The sequence below is a fragment of the Panthera tigris genome, chromosome C1 (assembly GCF_018350195.1).
Source record: "Panthera tigris isolate Pti1 chromosome C1, P.tigris_Pti1_mat1.1, whole genome shotgun sequence".
Taxonomy (NCBI): domain Eukaryota; kingdom Metazoa; phylum Chordata; class Mammalia; order Carnivora; family Felidae; genus Panthera; species Panthera tigris.
In genome coordinates this window covers 155683428-155705724 of record NC_056667.1, presented here as the reverse complement: position 1 = coordinate 155705724, position 22297 = coordinate 155683428, and the positions used below count along the sequence as shown (strand labels likewise).

Here is a 22297-nt window from a genome sequence, read left to right as displayed (position 1 = left end):
AAGAAACTGTCAGTTTTCAGAAGTGGATTTTCCATTTCCTACTCCCATCAGCAGTGCGTGCCTGAGAGTTCTAGCTTTACCACATGCATACTTGGAGTGGTCCATCTTTTCGAGGTTAGCCATTTTGCTAGGTGTGTGGTCGGTCTCCTCTTGTGGTTTTCATTTTCATTTCTCTCATCGGTCACATTGAGCATTTTCTCATGTGTTTAATAGCCTTTTATATATCTTCTGTTCATATCTTGTGTCAATATTTTATTGAACTATTTTTATTTTTATTGAGTTCTAGGCATTCTTTATATAGTCTGAGTATAAGTCCTTTGTCAGATGTATTGTGAATATATCCTGCCATACTGTGGCTCACGTTTTGGTTTCTTAGTGGTATCCTTTGAAAAACAAATTTTAGGAGCACCTGGATGGCTCAGACTGTTAGGGGCACCTGGATGGCTTAGTCTGTGCTGACAGCTCAGAGCCTGGAGCCTGCTTGGGATTCTGTGTCTCCCTTGCTCTTTGTCCCTCCCCTGCTTGCGCTCTGTGTGTGTGTCTCTCTTTCTCAAAAATAAGTAAACATTAAAAATTTTTGAAAACCAAATTTTAAATCTTGATTAACAGTTTAATTTATTCACTTTATGAGTTGTACATTTTGTATGCTATTTAAGAAATGTTTACCTGCCTCTAGGTTGCAAAGATTTTTCTATTTTTTTCCCTATGTTTTCTTTTAGAAATTTTTATCATTTAAGCTGTTACTTTTATGTTGGTACATAATTTTAATTTTTGTGTATGGTAGCAAGTCATGGTCAGTATCCTTTTTTTTCCCCCTTTATAGATATTCAGTTGTTCCAGCCTCATTTGTTCAGTGAGCTGAGTATCTGTGATACGTTTGTCATAATAAAAATAATGTGGAGTTTTTGCTGGGGGGCGGGGGAGGAGGAGTTCAGAAGAATAAGCTCAGAGATGGTTTCCCACCTGAGCAATATACCTGTTAACATTTCGATGTCTGATTCAGACACTTTCTCCATGCTTGTGTGTGTGTTTGTAGTTATGCCGTAGACGAGACTTTGTAACCTGGTCTAGCTACCTTCAGGTAACATCTCTGACTGTTTCAGATTATCATTTAGACCTCACCCAAGGATCCTCTATTTCACTGTTGTTTTTTCCCCCTCAGTGGTGACCAAAAACAATTCCCTAGTGTTTCTTTTAGTTTTTAAGTTTTAGTTCAATTCTCTGCATTTCTTTTAAGGTTCCCCCCTGCCCCTGCCCCACAACACCCCCCAAATTATAATGAGTTCTTCTAGCACAGCTTCTTTTTCAAATCCTAGGGGATCTTTTTAAAGAAGCCTCCCCTGTATTATAAAAGTAATACATGTTCATTAGAGGAAATTTGAAAAATATAGAACGTTCTAAAGAAAATGATTACCCATCTAACCATCACTTAGGGATAAGCACGATTAACATTTTGGTGTATTTCCATCTTTTTTTTTTTCTTTGCGTATATTTTTTATTGTCCCAATACTACAAATGCAGTTTTCTGCTCTGCTTTTTACACTTAGTATTACAATATAACCATCTTCTCATGTCATTAAAAATCCTTTATAAACAACATTTTAATAGCTACATAATATTACATCCTGTGGTTATTCCATTGCAGTTTATTTAACTGTCTGCCTATCATTGGATATTTAACTTGTTTCCAGCTTTTTGCTACAAAATAAATTTTCTGAAGACTGGTATTATACAGAAAACTCAGATTTCTATCTAACTTATTTTGTATATCAGATTTAGAGCTATGGAATTGGTAGATCCAGGGGTATGTAATGACTCTTCCAAAATTCTGGAAACATGTTGCTAAATGTCCCTCTCAAAAGGTAGCACTAATTCATACCCCCAGTAGCAGTGAAGAAAGGTCTAATGGATTACATCCTTGCCAGTGTTCCATGTTTCATATTATCATTTTGTAATCTTTGCTCATTTTATTTGGCAGCTTATAAAATAGTGATTGGATTTTGTAGCTTGCAGTCCACTGAGCCAAATCTCAAAATCCCCAGATGGACAAAGCCAGAAAGGGCTTGAAAAGACCCCTTGATTGTCATTGTATTTCCAAACCCAGTAAGATGACTTACCCCCATATGAGAAGACATGGATATTTCTGTGGCTATTCTAAAAGAATTCACAGCATGTCCCAAAATGTGCATTAGTCTTAACAAAGCAAGCCTAAGGCTTTGCTTTGAAATTGAAAAGTTCATTATAATAGCAAAGATAGAAATGAGGTTATTCTGAACTTATTTGTTCTTTGTGATTACCTGCTGAAGTCCAGTGATTATTATTTCCTCATTTGAGTACGCTCTCAAATTATCCCTTCAATACTGAGATGCTGAGGAACAGCCTCTGTAGCAGTATCTTTGTTTTTTCCCCTTCCTAACCTTTTCCTAAAAAGACTTTGTGCATGCTCTTGCCCTCACCCTTACTCTATCAGAAAGCAATAGGAATTTTGTTGCTGGGTTTCCTACCTGGCTTGTAGATAGCAGGTGCGGGGCATTTGGGGGAAGCCCTTGCATTATGAGTATCCAGTGGGTACTAACCTTGTTAGAGCTTGACTAGTCAGAGTTACCCATATAAGTCCGGAAATACATCACCTTCTCTCCTCAAAACCTCTGGTCCTGAGCTTGTTGTCTGATTATATGGGTAAAAATTTTTGCCCAACTCAGGAATAGTAAGCCCAGTTTTAGCTTAGTAGAGCTATTTGGGCCAATACTATTCTATCAACTCTGGAGCCAGATCATTTGGCCTGCCAGGAGGAAATCAACAATATGGCACCTGTTTTCCCCCAAAGGCACATAGTGATGTGTTTGTATAACCACAGTGGGTGAAGATGGGGAGCCCACTCCATGAGCCTTCTTTACCAGCTTTATCGTCTTTTGACCAAGACAGCAAGTCCTTTTCCCTTCCAGTCTCACAGTATTGTGGTTTGGGTATTTGCAGAGGAGCCACAGGATTCGGGCTAATCTCACAGAAAAATATTCTGAGTCTGCATTGTTCCTTGGTAAACCTGTCCTCATCTTTCTTAACTTGCAAAATGACATTGAAATTCCTCATTCCCTCCCCACCCAGCTTGATAGTCTTGAATTTTCTTGATAGTCTTAAATTTTCTCTATGCTAAGCGTTTATTTGCCAGTTCATTTTAGGAAATGTGAAGTCTGGGAATGACCTTGGCTCTGTTACCGCTTCCTTTGTAGTATAAGCAGTTCCCTTGCTTTTTAAGTGTGTGTGTTTAAGGTGGGGTGGTGGGGACAGAGAGGAGAATTGGCAGGGTGTGGTAGGGTAGACGTTTTGAGGGTAAAGAAAAAGAGGCATTCATGGTTCCAATGTCTGAGGTGAGAATTCTTTTAAGGACAGCATACCGAACACCTTTGACGTATCTCAGTTTCCTTGCCTGTAGACTTTTTCATCTCTGAATCCTGATTGGTCGTAAGCTCATTGAGCACAGTCTGTACGTTATTTCATCTCTGTGTATTCTCTCCTCCCAGGCTTTACACATTGCCTATGTATGTCCTACACATGTATCTGAGCTCAATGAGTGAGTTCTCTGCCCACCTCATTTTCCACTCACCCATCAGCGTAACCTAAGTCTTAGTTCCCAGATAGATTTGATCATATGTGCTCAGTTAAATGGCCTGTTAGATACTTGGTTTAAAATTATATTGATGCATATTTTTACTTGTTATTTTTGACAGAAGAAAGGGAAGACAAAGTAAGAAAGGATCAAACTTTTCTCTGATTTGCTTTCAAGAACTACCCATAAGGATGTTTTAGAATTGCAAGAGTAGTATTTTTAAGTTTTTATTCCAAAATTATAAGAACACATGTTGGTAATCACATGTCAGGTACCAAAGTGAAATAAAGTCTTCATGTGTCCCAGGCAAAAGCAAGACCATCATCACAAGCATCCTTATTTCTGGCCTTTAAAACTCCTCCAAGAGTGGAAATCTGTTTTACATTTGTAATGAATCAAAAGCCTGAACAACATTCTGGATACAGGAGGTTCCCAGCACAAGCTTGAATCATCAGCAGTCAACTTTGATACCAGCTCCAAGTCTTTCAAATACACACACAGCTGTTTGGCAGCCAGATTCAGGCTCTGGTTCATAAAAAAGCATTTTCGGATCACTTTAAAATGTTTTATTAATGGCCACATCAACAGGCTGAAGGAGGTCAGTATGCTGAGGCTCAGATAAAAATGAGTATTGTGTTTTTTTTCCTCCCAGTTGGCTCAGTGGGAGATCCTTTTTTGCTCTAAAAAGTTACATAATTAGCATGGCACCCGCCGCTCATTGGGCAAGCCAAACTGGTTTTTGATGTTCAGAATACAAAACATGGAAATGTCATCTTCATGACCTTCCATGCTGTCACTGATAGCCGAGAGCATTTCTGAATGACACATCTGTAATAATAGTGATGATGAGAGTCACAATTAAATAGCACTCTGGGCTTGGAGCACTGTTCCTTCAGGCTTCCCCCTAAACCCAAAGAGGCCCTGGATGGCGGCAAGTCTATAATTTAAATGACCTGTGTGTGCTGTCTTCGACTGCAAAAGAAGAAAATTGCCAGAATTGATGGCCAAACCACTGACTAAATGGGTGCTTTTCTTGTAGCTCTTCTCTCAGGGAATTCTCCTGATCTGGCAGATGAGATGCACACCTTAGGCATGTTTCAGGCTTCTGTTGTAGCTTTCTACCTCCACATAAACTAGGATCTTTGATTTGACCAGACAAAGCAGAGCATTTAAATTATTCGTAAGGAAAAGAAGCGTGGGATGGATTATCAGGAGAATTGTGAGATCCTCGTGGGTTTATTTCACTCTCTAGGGATTATCAAGGATTTTAAAGCAGCCCCATTTCTACTCTGCTTGTTTCTTTCAGACTCTGAGTTGGAGAGTGCTGTTCTCCAACTCCAATTGATCAGGCCCCATTTATTCAGGTATTACTGGGATTCTTAAGGAGATCGAGACTTGTACCCCCTTGAAGTCTTTTTATATATATTAGGGTTTATGGTTAGAAGCTATTACAGGGTTGGAGGAATGGATGCCAACTCCTGCTCAGGTTAGGTGAAGGGACGAGAAAGAACCCATCTCTGCGCAGGGGCTGATGTCTGATACAGAGAACTCAGTAGCTATTATTACTGTTGTTGTTGTTATTTGATATGGACTGAATGCTTGCCGTGTGCCAGGCACGTCCATGCCTGCCTTCTCTCTGAGCTACCTATGAAGCAGTTCCTGTTACTACTTTACTTTACAGCTGGAGATACCAAGACTTGGAGAGTTAAGTAGATTGCCAGAAGGTCTCATAGCTGGTACATGTTACGAACGGTATTTAAACTCAAGAATGTTGTCTTCGGAAACCCAGCTATGACAGGCTGAGTGAACCTAGCAAGAAAGCATTTGTTGTTCTCCTCTGACTCCCCATAAAACCAACTCAAAGATTTTTGAGGAGAGGGTAGAAGAGGAGAAGAGGTGGATGGGAAGCCTGGTGTAAGGAGATGCGCTCCCTTGCCTTCTCTACTTAAAAATAAGTGTGTTGTAGATGTTAGAGCAGTCTGGGGCTCAGGGCACAGGTGGCAGCATTTCCTAATCATAGATGAAAAGAGCCTTGGTGTCAGGCAGACTCGTCCGTAGCTTATATTTAACGTGAGCCTTGTCCAGGTTGATTGCACCACCCTGGATGTTGACGGTTAGCTCACTGCTTGTGAGGACTAGCTCTTGGCCAGAAATCTCTTCAGTGTAACAGACCTCATTTATTTCTCCCAGATCCATTCCTAATGTGGCATCTGTTCTGGTGGGTCATGGTTGTGGGTCTGACCTGCATTGCAACTGAAATGCCTTCAGCCCAGAAGCTCTTTTTTTTTGGCGGGGGGGGGGGGGGGTGTATTTATATAGGATTGGCTACCTTCATATAAAGGAGTTTTGCTAGTGTGATTACATTTGACATAATTCCATGCAACAGGTAAGGAGGAATAGTGTACTACTTGATGCAATTAGATTTCTTGAATACTTGTTGAGAGCTTACTATGTGCCAGACTGTGTGCGACGCACTCTGGGGAGAGACACAACATAGCATGATGGCTCCTCTGGCCCATCTTTTAAATTCTGTATATTAAAATGCTCATAATTGTTGACCTTTACCGTCTCTTTATCTTTGTTATAGATATTCACTGGCTTGCTTACTTTTTTTTTTAATCCACTAATTCTCTTAAATTAAACTTGACAGATAATCAATGTTTATTTTATCTTGCCTCAAACTATGGAAAAAGGCTCTCCTCTTATGTTAATCACTTCGCAAAGGGCCCCCTTGACTTTTCTTTCTGAACCCCTTCCCTGTCAGTGGCACTGTTTTTTGTATTTCCTTATGAAAAAAAAAATCAATTTACAGTAAAGAAGCAAATAATGAGTAGTTTGCAGGATGCACTTATAAATATTTCTATAGAGTGAGAATTCTTGTTTATCCAGCCTGACCTCCTTTATTAAATTTTCACTGAAGTCAAGAGTTCTAGAAAGCTAAGTCAGTCTTAAAAACTTGTCAGAGATTAACAGGCTGGGGTATAAGGATCTGTCACTGAAAAAACCATCATGAAGAAAATTGTTGGGGTCTTTTTTATTAGGGAATCTTAGATAAGAAAAATGCATGATCCCCACAGTCCTGGCAAGTCCTGCACTTGTCTGGTGCAGTTACATATGTGGAAGTTGCTTTTAACATTCTCAGCATGTTTTTCAATAGCCTCAAAAATGTGCGTGTAGCTCTAAAATAAGGATTCCATGGCTGACACATGAAAATCAGGTTCAGTATTTGACAGTCATGCGGCCTGTGTTTGAACACAGGCAAACAGTTGTTTGGAGCAATTAGAATGACATTCTGTGTTTTGCAAGTCTGCTTTTGAATCTTGTTCTCAATCAACCCTTCCTAGTGGAGGCAGTGACGCACCATCGCAGAGTAAGCATCATGGTTAGGTCAAGGGACTTTGCAATTTCAGTGAACTGTAGGTACTTGGAATTTTCCAATTGGGATGGTTGATTTCCAGGCGAAGTGATGAATGCCATTTCTATTTACTTTATTGGGACTGTTGAAGAGATGGTTTCTTCCTGAAACATTGTGACAATGAGTACCATATGATAGTGCTCCAGAGGCAGAGAATGAATTCAGTGGTTGCTGAAGGTAAAAATGTTTATTTTTAAAAATCTGTTTGGATCAGGGGTGCCTGGGTGGCTCAGTGGGTGAAGCGTCTGGCTTTGGCTCAGGTCATGATCTCACAGTCCTTGAGTTCGAGCCCCGCGTCAGGCTCTGTGCTGACAGCTTGGAGCCTGGAACCTGCTTCGGATTCTGTGTCTTCCTCTCTCTCTGCCCCTCCCCTGCTCATGCTCTGTCTCTCTGTGTCTCAAAAATAAATAAAAACATTAAAAAAAAATCTGCTGGGATCAGATGAGAAGGAAGTGTTCCGTGACAGTTGCATTTTAAGGACCACCATACAGTCACAGGAAGAGTTGTGCATTCAGATCAGCCGTGGGGTTTTCGAAAGGGAGTCCACGGGAAGCAGATAGGACTGAACTTGAGATTTTTTTTCCCCCTCACTTGTGACCATCTTCAGATTGAAAAAGCAGTTTCGTAGAAATACTTAGAAACATTTTAAGGTAATTAGCCCTCACTTTAAATCATATGCAAATAAGGAACGCTTTCACATCCCCTTGCCTTTTTAGGGTATGTTAACACAAAGGAAGCCTCTCACACTCACCCTCAGGTGCCTGCCCTACTCTTAGTGCTTTTTCAACCGTGTTAGTGTAAGTACATAGAGAATCCTACAACTGCAAGCCTCAAAAGCAAGTGGGTGGTTTATTGGGGTTGGGAAGGGGGGGGGGGGCTTGAGTTTTTTAATTATTTCATTTTTGTTTTTACATTATTCTGAGGAAAAGTCCTGTCCTAATCCAGTGTCTTGATAAGATCTGTCTGATGTTCTCTAATATATGTGTATTTTGTTCTGATGCCCATCAACAACCTATCAAATGCCTAGTAACAAGGTTTATTTTCTGTGCAGGTGTATGTTTTATAAATAGCCATTTGCTGAAGTAATTTCAGGCAAGTCCAGTTTGAAGATTTATGATGTCTTTGCCAAAGGGTCACCCACACTAGACTGTAAATACATTTACTTATAGGCCATTTCTCTGAAATGGACCAAAAGAGAAAATATTTGCTCTGTCTCATTTATCATTAAATTTAATCGTCTTAAGACACTACCTGCGGAAAAGCCAGGGAGGAGTCTGCTTACAAGTCTCACCCAGAGGACACTGATGTTAACACTTATAATTCATTAGTCCTTCACAGTTTTCTTCTCTATCGGATGGTTTTGTTTTGTTTTGTTTTGAGAAAGACTGCAGGCACGCCCAGGTGGGGGAGGGGCGGACAGAGAAGGGGACAGAGGATCCAAAGAGGGCCCTGTGCTGACAGGCTGACAGCCGTGAGCCCGGTTTGGGGCTTGAGCTCACTAACTGTGAGATCATTACCTGAACCGAAGTCAGATGCTCAACTGACTGAGCCACCCACATGCCCCTATCAGATGGGTATTTTAAATCTAGTTGAAAATGATCGTGTTCCCTTTAAATTTGCTAATTTTTAATGTAGCTTTCCCTGAATATGATTATAGATATAAATTAATAGGAAAGTTAAAGCATAGTTGTCGCTACTTTTGTGATCACCTGGCTAAAGTTTAAAGAATTTTATGGTTATCTGCTCACTTTATATTATTGCAGCTATACTAAAGTTCTCTCCTGACTAACTCTCTTGATCAGAAGCGGGCAGTCTTTAAAACTTTGAAGCAAACAATTATCCTTTCTGTGTTCTGAAGCAACAGAGTTTGGTGTTGAGCAGAGTGCATGTTCAAGTTTTTGGCCCACCACGGAGATGGAGGTTCCTTTTGAAATGCAAACACCTTGCAGCCTGCCCCTCTTTGCAGTTACCACCCCTCGAGGGGAGGACATAACCTAAGTCAGTCTCCTGTATGGTCACAGCAGAATGTTACCTCTGCACGTACGTGTTAGTCAGAATCAAAGATCTTTGTTTAATCGACATGTAGACTATCAGATGCCTTCAGATGCTAGTCAGAGTTCAGTCACAGAAATCACCCATCGCAGCACTTGACAAAGACACTTTTAGGGCATCAAGAAACAGTCTGTATGGGCCATTCATTTCTCCAGGTTCTTTGGGCTCCCTCTATTGAGGTAAATCATCAGGAAACAATGTACCTCAGCTATATTATTTCAGCTCCCAGCAGAAATGCCATCACTTAGGCAAGATTTAATGTGGTGCCTTCAGCACATGGGAGAAAAAATGTTCATCTTTCGCACCACATAGTTGGAAGACATTTATATGAAGAAAAGTTTCTGTCCTTTGCAGCAGAGTTGAAGGCATTACTCAAGTGTCCCTTATAAAGGGGCTTCCGTACAAAATTTCTCCTTGATATTAATGCTAAGGGAAAAACATCTGCCTTGCATGTTTCTTTTTTGATAAAGAACTCTATCATGCAATACTTTCCTTTTTTTTTTTTTTTTTTTTTTTGCCTGAGCTATAGGGAAACAAAGCTAAATTCAGTTCAGTGGGAGTAACTCGTGTATCGTATCTCTTTCTCTGTTCCCTTTAATTTCTGTTATTTTTGATAACCAAATATTTGTGTATTTGGTTTAACTTTGAACTACTTACCATCCTTTTTTTTTGCAAGAATTAAAACAAATGCCAAGGAAGAGGATAGTTTCCCATGATGATTAGATATTGTAGCCATTTGTGCCTTTTATTTATTTTTTTTAAATTTTTTTTTTAATGTTTATTTATTTTTGAAAGAGACAGAGCATGAGCAGGGGCGGGGCAGAGAGAGAGGGAGACACAGAATCGGAAGCAGGCTCCAGGCTCTGAGCCATCAGCCCAGAGCCCAACGCGGGGCTCGAACTCGCGGACCGTGAGATCGTGACTTGAGCTGAAGTCGGACGCTCAGCCGACTGAGCCACCCAGGCGCCCCCATTTGTCCCTTTTAAAGTAAACTTGCATTGGGGTGCCTGGGTGGCTCAGTCGGTTAAGTGTCCGACTTCGGCTCAGGTCATGATCTCATGGTCCGTGGGTTCGAGCCCCGCGTCGGGCTCTGTGCTGACAGCTCGGGGCCTGGAGCCTGCTTCCGATTCTGTGTCTCCCTCTGTCTCTGACCCTCCCCTTCTCATGCTCTGTCTCTCTCTGTCTCAAAAATAAATAAACGTTAAAAAAAATTTTTTTAAGTAAACTTGCATTATCTTGAAACCTGACTCATCCTGGAACGCTGCAGAGACGTGCAGCACCACCCACTGCCCCATATGTTGTATTGATCTGCATAAATACACCTGCCATGGCATGAGATCAAGAGCCCAAATGGACATTTGTTGAATTCCAATCTGAGAGGTGCCCTTGCATTTTTAGTATAACTTACATGTCGTGTTGACTTGGGAGCCTGAATGCGTTGAAGAGAGGTATCCATCACAGAAACGTGGAGTCTGCGTTTTCTGCAGTAAACCCTGCCATCAATCTTTCAAACCTAAACGACACCAGTGAGGACTGCTTCTAGACTTGTATCAGTGGATTTCAATCAAGACACATCCACAAAAACCTCTAACTAGTAAGCGTGCCTAACAGTTTTTCTTGGCTACTATAAAAATGGGGACTTTGACTAGACTAATGTTTCTACCTCTACCAGCCATACACCTGAGTTTAGTTTTCATGTGGTCATTCCATTTCCTTCTTGCCCTATTGGTAAAAATCAATTCAGTAAATATATTCACTGAACATTCTAAATGCTGAAAAGGACTGCTAGCCATGAAAATACAGTTTCATGAACTTGACAGGAAATAGGGCCCTTATGCAATAATCCATTTGCTCACGATTTACCACAGTTGGGACATTACAATCGATTTTGTACTGTGTAGGCAAAATGTTATTAAAATTTTATGTATTAAGCTCTGAGGTTAATATGACAAACTGTTACCATTTTAAAAGTTCTGGATGGTAGGTGCATGTGACTTTGTTTCATTCTTCTTTGAACTTTCCTGTATGTTAAAGTGTTTTTCATGATTTTCCAAAGTATGTACTAAAGAAACACATTAGTTTAGGTTGGAGAGTGGGCGGTGTTGGTGAGAGGAAACAGCCACCTCCTCTACCTGGCCGGCAAGGAGATGTTCAAGAGGTTTCTGTTAAGGGTACTTAGGATTATTTCCAGATGAAAACTGTTTCTGTAGACAGTAAAGGCAGTTACTTATGATAATATTTTTGCAAGTAATTTATTCATAGGTATCAGCATTGCACAGAGTATCAGAAATTTCTTTGCAAGGCTCTGTACACACAGGTCTAATTTAGAGATCAGCTGTATGAGGGGCGCCTGGGTGGCTCAGTCGGTTAAGCGGCCGACTTCGGCTCAGGTCATGATCTCACAGTCCGTGAGTTCGAACCCCGCGTCGGGCTCTGTGCTGACAGCTCAGAGCCTGTTTCAGATTCTGTGTCTCCCTCTCTCTGACCCTCCCCCGTTCATGCTTTGTCTCTGTCTCAAAAAAAAAAAATAAACGTTAAAAAAAAATTAAAAAAAAAAAATAGAGATCAGCTGTATGAAATCCTCTGCTGCCAGACTGCTTGCTCCCTCCAGGCTGCAAATCTGAAGGGTCCTTCAGGATGCTCAGAAACCAGTGAGATGCATCAGAGTCCTTAGCCTGAGGTTCTAGCTGTAGACAGACCTGCAGACAACCAGTGTGAAAGTCAGATTCTTTAAGATATATCAAGATACAAAATGTGTGTGTGTGTGTGTGTGTGTGTGTGCGCGCACGCACAGCCACTGCTCATGTTTTCTTGTTAAAGGGAACAGTGTGACTTCCTGATCTATCGATTTGACATTGATCATAAGCTGGGTGATGCTGCATGGCTCGGTCTAGACTAGAATTCTGGATGCTGTCAGACTTCTACTTTGCTAGGCCATAGGCATATTTCTGGGTGTCTGAAGGTACAATGCTGAAAGGAATTGTCACTTTCATATTTTAGGAGACTCACTGATCCACAAGATGCTTTTGAGGCAAGTTAAATGCAAGGCCAAGGTTTGGCTGCGAGGGGTAGGTATGTGACTTACACTCCTGCAGCATCATTCAGGGTATATGGAGATCTGCACTTTAAGGAGAGCTTCTGTTTCAAGCGGGGCTTTGAGGCACAGTGCTGATGGGTACAGCAGTGGCCCCTGACCTTTATTTGTGCCATCATCACATCAGTCATGTATAAAACACATTCCCATCTGTAACATCTCTCACTGCGTGCGGCACTTCTCAACTACTGGGGTAGGGGCATCACTGGGGGAAAGGATTCTTCCTTCAGAGCGTGCACCTTGGCTCACCCTGCAGTGTGAGAGCCACCAGTCAAGAATGAAAAGCAGTCATCTAGAAGCCTCAGTCTCAGGTATGGGTGTCATTTCTGCCCTTGATGGCTCCTAGGACTGGCCTGACACCTAATAGATGATCAATAAGTATTTGTGGAGTGTTGAGTGAATTAGCCAGCTATGTAATCTTAAGCCACTTAATCTCTTTGGCTTCAGTTCTTCACCCGAGGAATGAGGGAAATGGATTAAGGTGACCTCCAGGGCCCTTGTCAGTTGTAAAATTATATGATTCTGTGATTGGTCCTGTACCTCAGAGAAGATTAATTTGACAGGAGTGTGAAGGATGGATAGAGTGAGAACCAAGAGTGAGACAATGCTCCTTTCTTTGAATTAGGCTAATATTTCTTTTCTTACTACCACTTTTTAAGCACTTATCTATGTTGGGGTTTCCCCGCTAGGTTTCCTCCTGTCAGCTGTCCTTCTCTGTGGGGATCGTGAACCCTTGAAGGACTGGAACCATGGCTTTCTGCTTCTCTGGGGTTCAGAATATCAGGCATCAGAACACCTGCCAGCACTGTGAGGGGGCCCACACCCTGTCTGTACACAGCTCCTCTAATCCAGTAGGGAAGCATTGTTTCCCGTTTTTCCTGCAGAAGAACCTGGAGTGGAGGTTGGAGAGGTGAGGTGACTGACTGAAGGTCATCGCTGGCGAGCGACTGAGCTGCAGGGCTCAGGGTCCCTAGTCCTTAGGGACCTAAAGACTCCGCTCTGGGAAAGCCCAGAGATGCATGTGAACACTGTGTCAGAGCAACCATGGGCCTGGACACAGGAGGCTTCTTTTTTCTCTTTCTGATTTTTGTTTCTGGGCTTACTTGTCGCTGTCCTTCAACTTCTCATTGCTTTGGGATCGTTTTCCACATCTCATTAAGTACAACAATTTTCTTCCTTCCTACAACACATTCATCTGCCAAGGATTACACCCTGAGTAATAGCTCCCTCAACCTTTTATGGCCTTTTCCTTTTGCTATACATCTGTAGCTCTAGCGACAACATTCTCCATGTGTATGTGTGTGGTATGTGTGAGTGTGGATAAAAATACCCTTTGTTCGTTAGATTGTTCATTCTTATCTGTAGCAGAAATGGTGTCCCGCCTTTGGTCAGCGGTAGTGGAGTTTTAGAGAAATGGGTGATTTGATCTTAAGGAGGTCTAACCCACAGGTTGTGGTAGTTGGCTGTCCCCACCATTTGCTGCCATTGGGCGCAGAGAGAGAAGTGAATTTGAGAGGAAAAGTGATGTATTCCATTGTGGATATGCAGGATTGTTCTGTGTCTGGACATCGCGTGGAGAGATGCTGTGTAGGCACTTGGATAATGTGTTTAAAGCTCTGGGGCAGTACCTGGGTTTGGGTTATGCATTTGGAACTACTCATCAAGAAAGAGAAGGAGAGGGGAAGGTCGTCAGGGCAGAACATTTAACACCGAAGGGACAGGCAGACAGCAGGGCTTGGGCACGCAGAGAAAAGGCAGCCAGGGAATCACGGTGGTGGTAGCCAAGGAGAGGCACTTGACAAAAGCCAGGCTTGTAAAATTTTCACTCATTCATGTATTCCTTCCTTCATTCATTCACGTGACAAGTATTATCTGTGCACTCCCAAGGCACTGGGCTGGGTGCTGAGGGGAAGAGCAGTGAACAAGCAGTGAACAAGCAAAAGCTAAAGGTCTTTGCTCTTTGGGAGCTTAGTGTCTAATGGACGAGATGGACATTAAAGTAATGACATTCTTGGGGCGCCTGGGTGGCTCAGTTGGTTAAGCATCCGACTTCGGCTCAGGCCATGATGTCACGGTTCGTGGGTTCGAGCCCCACATGGGCTCTGTGCTAACAGCTTGGAGCCTGGAACCTGCTTCAGATTCTGTGTCTCCATCTCTCTCTCTGTCCCTCCCCTGCTCATGCTCTGTCTCTCTCTCTCAAAATAAATAAACATTAAAAAATTTAAAGTAATCACATTCCATTGGTGCAGAATATGAAGGTACTGAGCACAGATCTGGAGGCTAGGAGAGCACACTGGACAGGACGCCTCATCTGGCTGCCTTTACTCTTCTTTCCCGGTCTACCCCAAAAGACACGACCAGGCCTCAGAGCACAGTTGGCGTCAGTCATGTGGACAGAGAGAGAGAGTGGAGATTTCCTAGCAGTGAGGGGAGCTGGCCCCCCGACATGCTGCAGCCCCAGGAACACTTCTCCATTTCCTCCCCATCTGTTTCCCTCTTTACTTGTCCTGGTAACACACAAATGTCTCTTTTCTCCCATCTTAGAAAAGCCCTCTCTTTACCCCGGCACACATTATAGGTATTTCTCACCACCCCCTTACAGCTGAAGTCCTCACAAGAATTGCCCCTGACTGTTATCCCTTTCCTCCCACTGCCTCCCGAGGTCCCTGCTGCACTCACACTGTGCCTTTGCAAAGCTGCATGTGGGGAAAGAGGGCAGGCCAGGAGATAGCAACAAGGTGAGCAGGGGAAAGTGTGGGAGAGCTGAAGGTGGAGAGACAGGTAGAAGCAAGTCTTGGGGGGGGGGGGAGTCATGCTAAGGATTTTAAATTTTGTTTTAAGAATAAGGGGAAGAAATGGAGTCTTTCAGCAAGGGTGTGGCATGATCACATTTCCAGGTAACAAGCTGCCTGGCTCCTGTGTAGATCCTGACCTTGAATGTGGAGAGACCAGTCAGGAGCCTCTATAGACCCAGGGCAGGACCCACAGTGCCTCCAGTAAGGGTTATGCACTGGAGAAGACCATGGGTAACATTCATCCCATTCTAGGCTTAGTTCACATCTGCTAATCAGACACATGATTTTGGATATGTCCTTTTACCCTTTCTAGGCCTCAGTTTCCTTGTCTGTAAGATAACAGTGGACAAGAGCCATCCCCACATCAAGGGTTGTTTTGAGCACGGCATGAGATAACATATGCAAAGCACCAAGCATTTACTGGCAGATAGTAAATGCCATTAATTATTATTCTCCCCATGTCACATTTAAGGAAACAGACTACAGATGCTAAATAAGTAGTGAGTGGATTTGAATGTAGACCTTTGTCCCCACAGCTCCGTATGTCCTCAGTCTGTACCAGGCTCTCTGCTGCTGTGGAGGGAGAGGGCAGGAAGCTTAGTGGGAGCCATAGTCCATTTCTCCCCTAAGCTTGTGGGAAAAGACTTCAGTTCAGTATCAAGAGCAGGAAAGAAGCTTGAACTAAAAATGATGTCCTGATCCCTGGCCCACCCTGTTTGAAAGTCTCCATCCTGCTCCCGAAAGGGGAGAAACATTCCGGGAGTCTGGGAGTGCGAGTCCCTTTGGACTTCCTCGGATGCTGGCAGCTTCACCCTGACCTGAAATCTCAGGTTCAGGTAAGGAAAGGGGGAGCTGTCTGCTGCTTAGAAGGGAGGGGCTGCCCCTGTGCCCCTAGGAAACACTGTACCTGCCAGTGTTACCCCAGCTGCATCCTTCAACCTCAGAGCTTGGGGAAATGGTTGACATTCAGCCTCACTCCAGAGTGGAAAGGATGCAGTGCCAATGGCACTTACAGCTGATGATGCCCTTTGACAACCAGTGGTCTTTGCATTTTGACAACCAGTGGTCTAAGCATTTTGATCCCATGTGGTTCGTAGAGGGTGTGTGCCCCCATACACTTTTTGGCATGGGCTAAAAGACGTTAATGTGAAGCTAAGGGATACACATAGTCCTGAGGTGGCATTTTGGCTTCAGAGCCCTCCAGGAGCAATAACTCTATCAGACAGTCCTGACATGGTACATTAAGAAGTGCAGAAAAATGCTACATCCTATAAAATGCATACTTCAACTACACAGGCCTTCTGCACCTCTATCACCAGGGACAGTTACGTGTTCACTCACATGATTGTCATCACCACCCCCATAGCCAGCTGCTTCATTTGAGTGTTCACTATGTTCCTTGCAGATGAGTTGAGCTAAGGAAGCAAGAAGGAAGACTTTACACATGACAGTCTGAATCTCTGATTTTCCACTTAGAATGGACATAGCACATATGTATCTTGTGTGTGTCTGTGTCTGTATACACATTTTTTGTTGTGGTGGTTTTTTTTTAATTTTTTTTAGTTTTTAACAAAATTGAGCCCAAATTCCTGCCTAGCTTAACCAGCTGGTGCTGAGTAGTGGTTGCCCTCTTTAAATGGGAAAGAAGCTTTCCAGTTGGCAGAGTCCTCCTGTCTCCTTGCTTTTATATATATATACATATATACATATACATGCATATATACACATATATGTGTATATATACATATGCATGTATATATGTATATACATACTTCTTGCTTTACTCATTTAAAGTTCCTGCAAGGGTGTTTACAAATTGCTTGAGAGAGTATAAATTGGTACAACTTAAATGAAGGGGAATTTGACAATATCTATCAAATTGCAAATACCTTTGTCCTTCGACCAAGCAATTTGCTTCTAGAAATTTATTTTCATACTCGTGTATTTGCAAAATGACATAAGGACAAGGAGTATTATACACAATTAAGCTTTGTTTACAGTAGAGAAAGACTGGAAACAGTCTGTTCACAGAATGGGAACTGGTCAAAAAAAGGACACGGCAGACAACGGAATACTGTGTAGCTATAAAAAAAAAAAAAAAAAAAAAAAAAAAAAGGGAGGCGAAAGCTTTCTATGAACCAATATGGAGAAATTCCAAGGTATACTATTAAGTTCCAAGACAAGGCGTAGAACAATGGATATAGTATGCTACACTTGTATTAAACAGGTTAGAAGGAACTATGTATGTTTGTTTGCTAATATATGCATGAAACCTTTCAGGAAGGATGCACAAAAAACCTCAACCATTGAGGGGACCAGGTAGTTGGATGGCAAGAGGAGGCCCAGTTTTTATACAATACCCTGTTGTACCTTTTGGGTTTTAAACCACGTGATGGCATTACCTATTTAAAAAATATATATATATTCTGCCTGAGTTCTGTAGACCTCTGCCTTTATGATATAATGTATACCTATAATGAGAAATAAGGGTTTGTGTTTATTACTGAATTTAGGAGTATGTTTTTCATTGGATTGGGTTGGGGGATTCTTTTCGTCATTTTTAGTATTAAAAGGGTTTTTAATAAGAGTTATCAAAGGTAGCCTGGGTCTTGAAGCTGTTAATTTTCAAGTTTTAAACATTTCCTCTGTAAAGTTGCACAGACTTAGTTTCCGGCCTTAAATCATACCTATTTTCAGCTTCTCTGAAATCAAGAGTATCTTGTGCCATATCAATTAAAGTAAATGTACTTTCAATTAAAGGTGTTAAGTAGGAGTCTGAAAAGATTAATTCTTTATAAAAGGATGACCTTCAGTAGTTAGATCCAATTAGGCATTTTTCCAACCATATTTCATCCTGATGAGACAAGTCTACTACTCACAATCAATCACTGTGATCTTTTCAAAGGCAAGTATTTTAGGTTCAGAGTCATAAAAGAATGACTTGACTAGGCCACCTCCATAACTTGAGCCATAGTTGATGTAGATAGAGATTATGGGTGTTGGATATTACTTCAGTGGTATTAATATTTAAAGAATCAGGATGTGCATGAAGATATTCTGGGTACAGTTCTTATACTTCTTTTCTCATGGCCTTAGTAGGACAAACTAATTTAGATAAGACTGGCCAAAGGAAAGGAAAGGAAAGGAACAATGACATATATTCTCATCAAATCAAATTCCTTTTCATTTTTTTCTCCTTCTGTCATTTCATTATTAAATACACTATAAATACTTGCTTTCCTAGTGATCATTTTTTTCCCTTATTGGACTGTTTTAGTACTAATTCAGCCTTTTTAACATACAGCACATAAAACCAAGGCTGTTAAAAAGAATGCTTGCTGATCTTTTTATGGTAATATGCAAAATCTTGGAGAATACTGTTTTCTCTCAAAAGTGAAAAGAAATCCACTTTTCTATACTTGTATTAGATATTTCCAATGTAAAATTGTTGGTCCTCACTCTGCCACTAAATTTGTAAACTTGGAAAGGCCATTGAATGTGCTCATCTAAAAAATGGAAAACAAGTAATACCTACTTTGCATATTTCAAAGGTTGATTGCTGGAAGAAAATGAGATTTGATTCATGACATTTGCTATCCATGTTTCTCAAAGTGTGCTCCTATGGCCCTAGGGATCTCTGAGTCCCCTTTAGGAAGCCCATGAGGTCAAAACTGTTTTTATAATAACACTAAGAAATTATGTGCTTTTTTCACTTTCATTATTGCAACATGTAGAGTGGAATTTTCCAGTGGCTGGCAATGTGATATGTGATATTGCAACAGACTGAATACAGAAGCAAAAATAAGAATCCATCTATCTTAAGCCAGACATTATGGAAGTTTACAAAAAAAAAAAAAAAAAACCAGTTGAAGAACTGCTGATACATATGAAAGCACTATGTAAATATGTGGCGACACTGGTAGGTAAACAGTGCCGCAGGCAAACAGCCCTTCCTTTGAAGGCACTGATTGTTCATGGCCCACTCCACGTCCAGGAGAGGGTCACTCAGTCTGGGGTCTAAGCTGATCTCTGAACCATCTTCAGTTGTCTGCAATTTCATGTGTTGGTCATATGCCCCCTTTTTAGAGAGAGTTCATGATTTTTAGTTTTCAGATTCTCAGAAGTTCCTAAAAGAAGCACGGATTTAGGAATTGCTGTCATCCCCTAGTCCTATTCTATCCCTGAGAGTAGTCACAGAGTCAAGGTGGGGGGACACCTGGGAAGAGATTCATAGTGGTTCAGGGCTCTTATGTCTGTGGCCTAGGCTTGGGCATCTCTTGAATTCTTGACTTTTCACTTCTTTGCTTGTGGAAAAGTACAGACTGGAACCCACATCTCTAGGCCCTGGGAGAAGGGCTTTCTCTAAGCCGGTAAAATGCCTTTGTCTTTTTTCTGGGCCTCCTGTATTTACTGTGGTAGAATGTCATGGGGCCTAAAGAAACAAGGTCAGGCTATAGACCAAAAAGGGCCCACAGGCTGGTGGCATCATAATGTGCGCAGTTTGTAGAGACCAGGAGATACTACTCCAGGATCCCAAACAGGACTACTTAACAGGATTTGATCAGACTCTTCTGGCACCAGAAGGAGGAGGTTTGGAATGGGTATTCAGGCCATCTCTGGTCTCTGGCTTGGACCCTTGGCAGCTGAGCAAGTAGTTGAGGGTTTGCAGAAATTACTGTTTCATGTTTCCTACTGCAGTTTCTTATGGTGTTTTTATTAACTTTAATTGTAGCATCTGTTGAGAGTTATCATAACACTTTAGTGTTCTTATGAGAATTTAAAGCCATTCTAATTATAACTCACTGTCCCATATCCTTTCTTGAAATTAATATAAATGGAAAACTCACATCTTAGGTATTTGCTTGTTCCATATTAACCTAGTATCAGTTTTTGGATTGAATATACGTGTATATATGTATTACAATTTTATGTAAGCATTTTATATTTATTTTTAAAAATTTTATCTATTTGGGGCTCCTGGATGGCTCAGTTGGTTGAGGATCCGACTGTTGATTTCCTCTCAGATCATGATCTTCTGGTTCGTGGGTTCAAGCCCCGCACTGAGAGTGCAGTCTGCTTGGGATCCTTTCTCTCTGTCTCTCTCTTTCTGTCTCTCCCCCCACCCCCCTCTCTCTCAAAATAAACAAACTTTAAAAAAAGCCTCTATATTCAGTGGATAATTAAACAACATTCAGGGGTCCCCTCTATGTAGCAAAGATTTTAATAACAAAATACACATCCTTTTTGGGGCATTTTGTTACGTGATTTAATGCATAGTATTGTCATTGTCATAAACCTTACCACTGAGACTGTTTTTCCTGTTTCACTTTAATGTTTTTTTTAAAACGTTTATTTTTGAGAGAGAAAGAGAGAGAGAGAGCATGAGCGGGGGAGGGCAGAGAGGGAGACAGAGGATCTGAAGCAGCTCAGCAGAGACGTGGGGCTCAAACTCACGAACCATGGGATCATGACCTGAGCCGAAGTTGGATGCTTAACCAACTGAGCCACCCAGGCACCCTTGTTTGTTTCACTTTTTAAAAATAATTTGATAAAATGCTATTTTCAGGAAAAATATGAAAAGTGTATTGAATATTATTTATTCCAGACGAAAATCTTCTGAAATTTTTAATTATGGAACTACATTGAAGGTTATTGATTTAGTATAGATTTTATAAAAGAGTGTTTTATTTTTGGAATTTTGGGAAAGAAACATGTTTATATAGGTAAATTCAATCCTTTAAATATCTCCCTTTATTATTGTCATAACTATCTCTCCCATTTGAGGAAGTACCCAGAGGTAACCCAAAATTGTAGAACACTATCTACCTATTAGTAGCATCTTGTAAAGATTGGAATACATTTAGTTTGATGAAACTACACTTCGTTGGATTTTAATGTGCTACATGTTATATATTTCAGAAACTCCAGAAAGGAACTTAATGACATACGATTTGAGTTTACTCCAGGAAGAGGTAAGTTTTAATTGAAATTATTATCTTATTGCTGCAAAGAGCCTTTAAGAAATTCATTACAAGTGTGTGGTTATAATCTGCTATTTGAAAATGCTTTCTTTAAAAATGAAGAAAGGATGGAGGGAAGGAAGGAAGGCAGGAAGGAGAGAAGCAGTGAAGGATTTGCAATAATTGTGGGGAATCCAAACCGAGCCACTACTGACTACATGAGTTTCTGTGGCATGCTGCATGGTTTACATACATGTACAAATTACCTGTGTTAGCTCAACCATGAGAATAAGTACTGGCAAGGGGACACAGGGCCTAAAGGACGTTATGGTGAGTGTAATGAGCAACAGAGAGCAATCCTAATGAGAGGTGAGCAACAAACGAGCTGTCACACAAAAAAGGGATCCGCTTTGCCTCTCTGCTCTCAGTGCATATTATATGAAGCTTGTGTGGAGGGAGGAATGTCTCTGGTCTCTGTTGATACACCTTGGTAGGCACATTGCCATTCTTGCTTCTAAATACAATTTTAATATTTTAAATAGCTAGTGAAACAGCTTAAAGGCTAGACTGGTTGCTCTCTCAGCTCCTGGATGCCTGGAGTTTCTAGAACTATGTCGCATTTCTTGGTATCTTTAGCACTTGGCAAATGCCTGCTATCCAGGAGAATCTCCAGTAGTTTTGGTTAATTAATGGATAAATAACATCTACGAACAGGCTATGGGGACCGCAAGATTAGTTGTTAAGCAAAAATTGCTACTTCCTCCCTTTAGTGTATAACCAGAACAACCCAGAGAGCTGAAAATCAGATGCTAATGCTGAGACTGTGACTCTTCTTCTTGACGGTTTCAGATTTTTAAATATGTGAAAGCGGCCTCAGTGTCTCTATTGAAAACCTTCTAAAATACATTCTGTTTTATTGTTAAAACACATTAGGCTCATACACTTGACTATATTAATATATATAAACTAACAACAGTCTGTAATTATTTCACATATTAGAGCTCCATGTACATTTTGATTTGATTAAATTTGATTTCCTAAAATTTTGAAAATCTGAAAGTTTCTAGCATGTTACCTGGTTAATCACTTGACTGCTTTGACCTCCCTACTATTAGAACCTGTAAGAAGACACAAACTCAGATATGTACAGGAGCCAAAGCAAATGTTTGGGGTTGGCAGGGAAGGGAGGGGGTGTGAGCTTCAGGAAACCAGACAGTTCTGTCTGTTCATGTTCAGTGTAAAAACAAAAAAACACTGCTGGCCAAAAAAATATGTTCCTGGGCCATATGTGGTCAAGGCACACTGGCCCTGATTTCTAGTTCCCTGTCAGCCTAAAGATTTTATGATTCCCAGTATATTTGAATTAAACTAACA

At 41.2% G+C, this 22297-nt stretch overlaps 1 protein-coding gene across 6 annotated transcripts in view; it reads left to right on the top strand.

The window, feature by feature from the left end:
• STK39 (serine/threonine kinase 39) overlaps window positions 1-22297 on the top strand; it is a 317083-nt gene that overhangs the window by 220821 nt on the left and 73965 nt on the right. For all 6 annotated transcript variants that reach the window (XR_006220759.1, XM_042994630.1, XM_042994631.1 and 3 more), the window contains exon 15: window positions 20883-20935. Coding sequence is in view for 5 of the 6 variants with exons in the window: in XM_042994630.1 (XP_042850564.1) it covers window positions 20883-20935 (53 nt within the window). In the remaining variant the exon portion in view is untranslated. The remainder of the gene's footprint in view (window positions 1-20882; window positions 20936-22297) is intronic.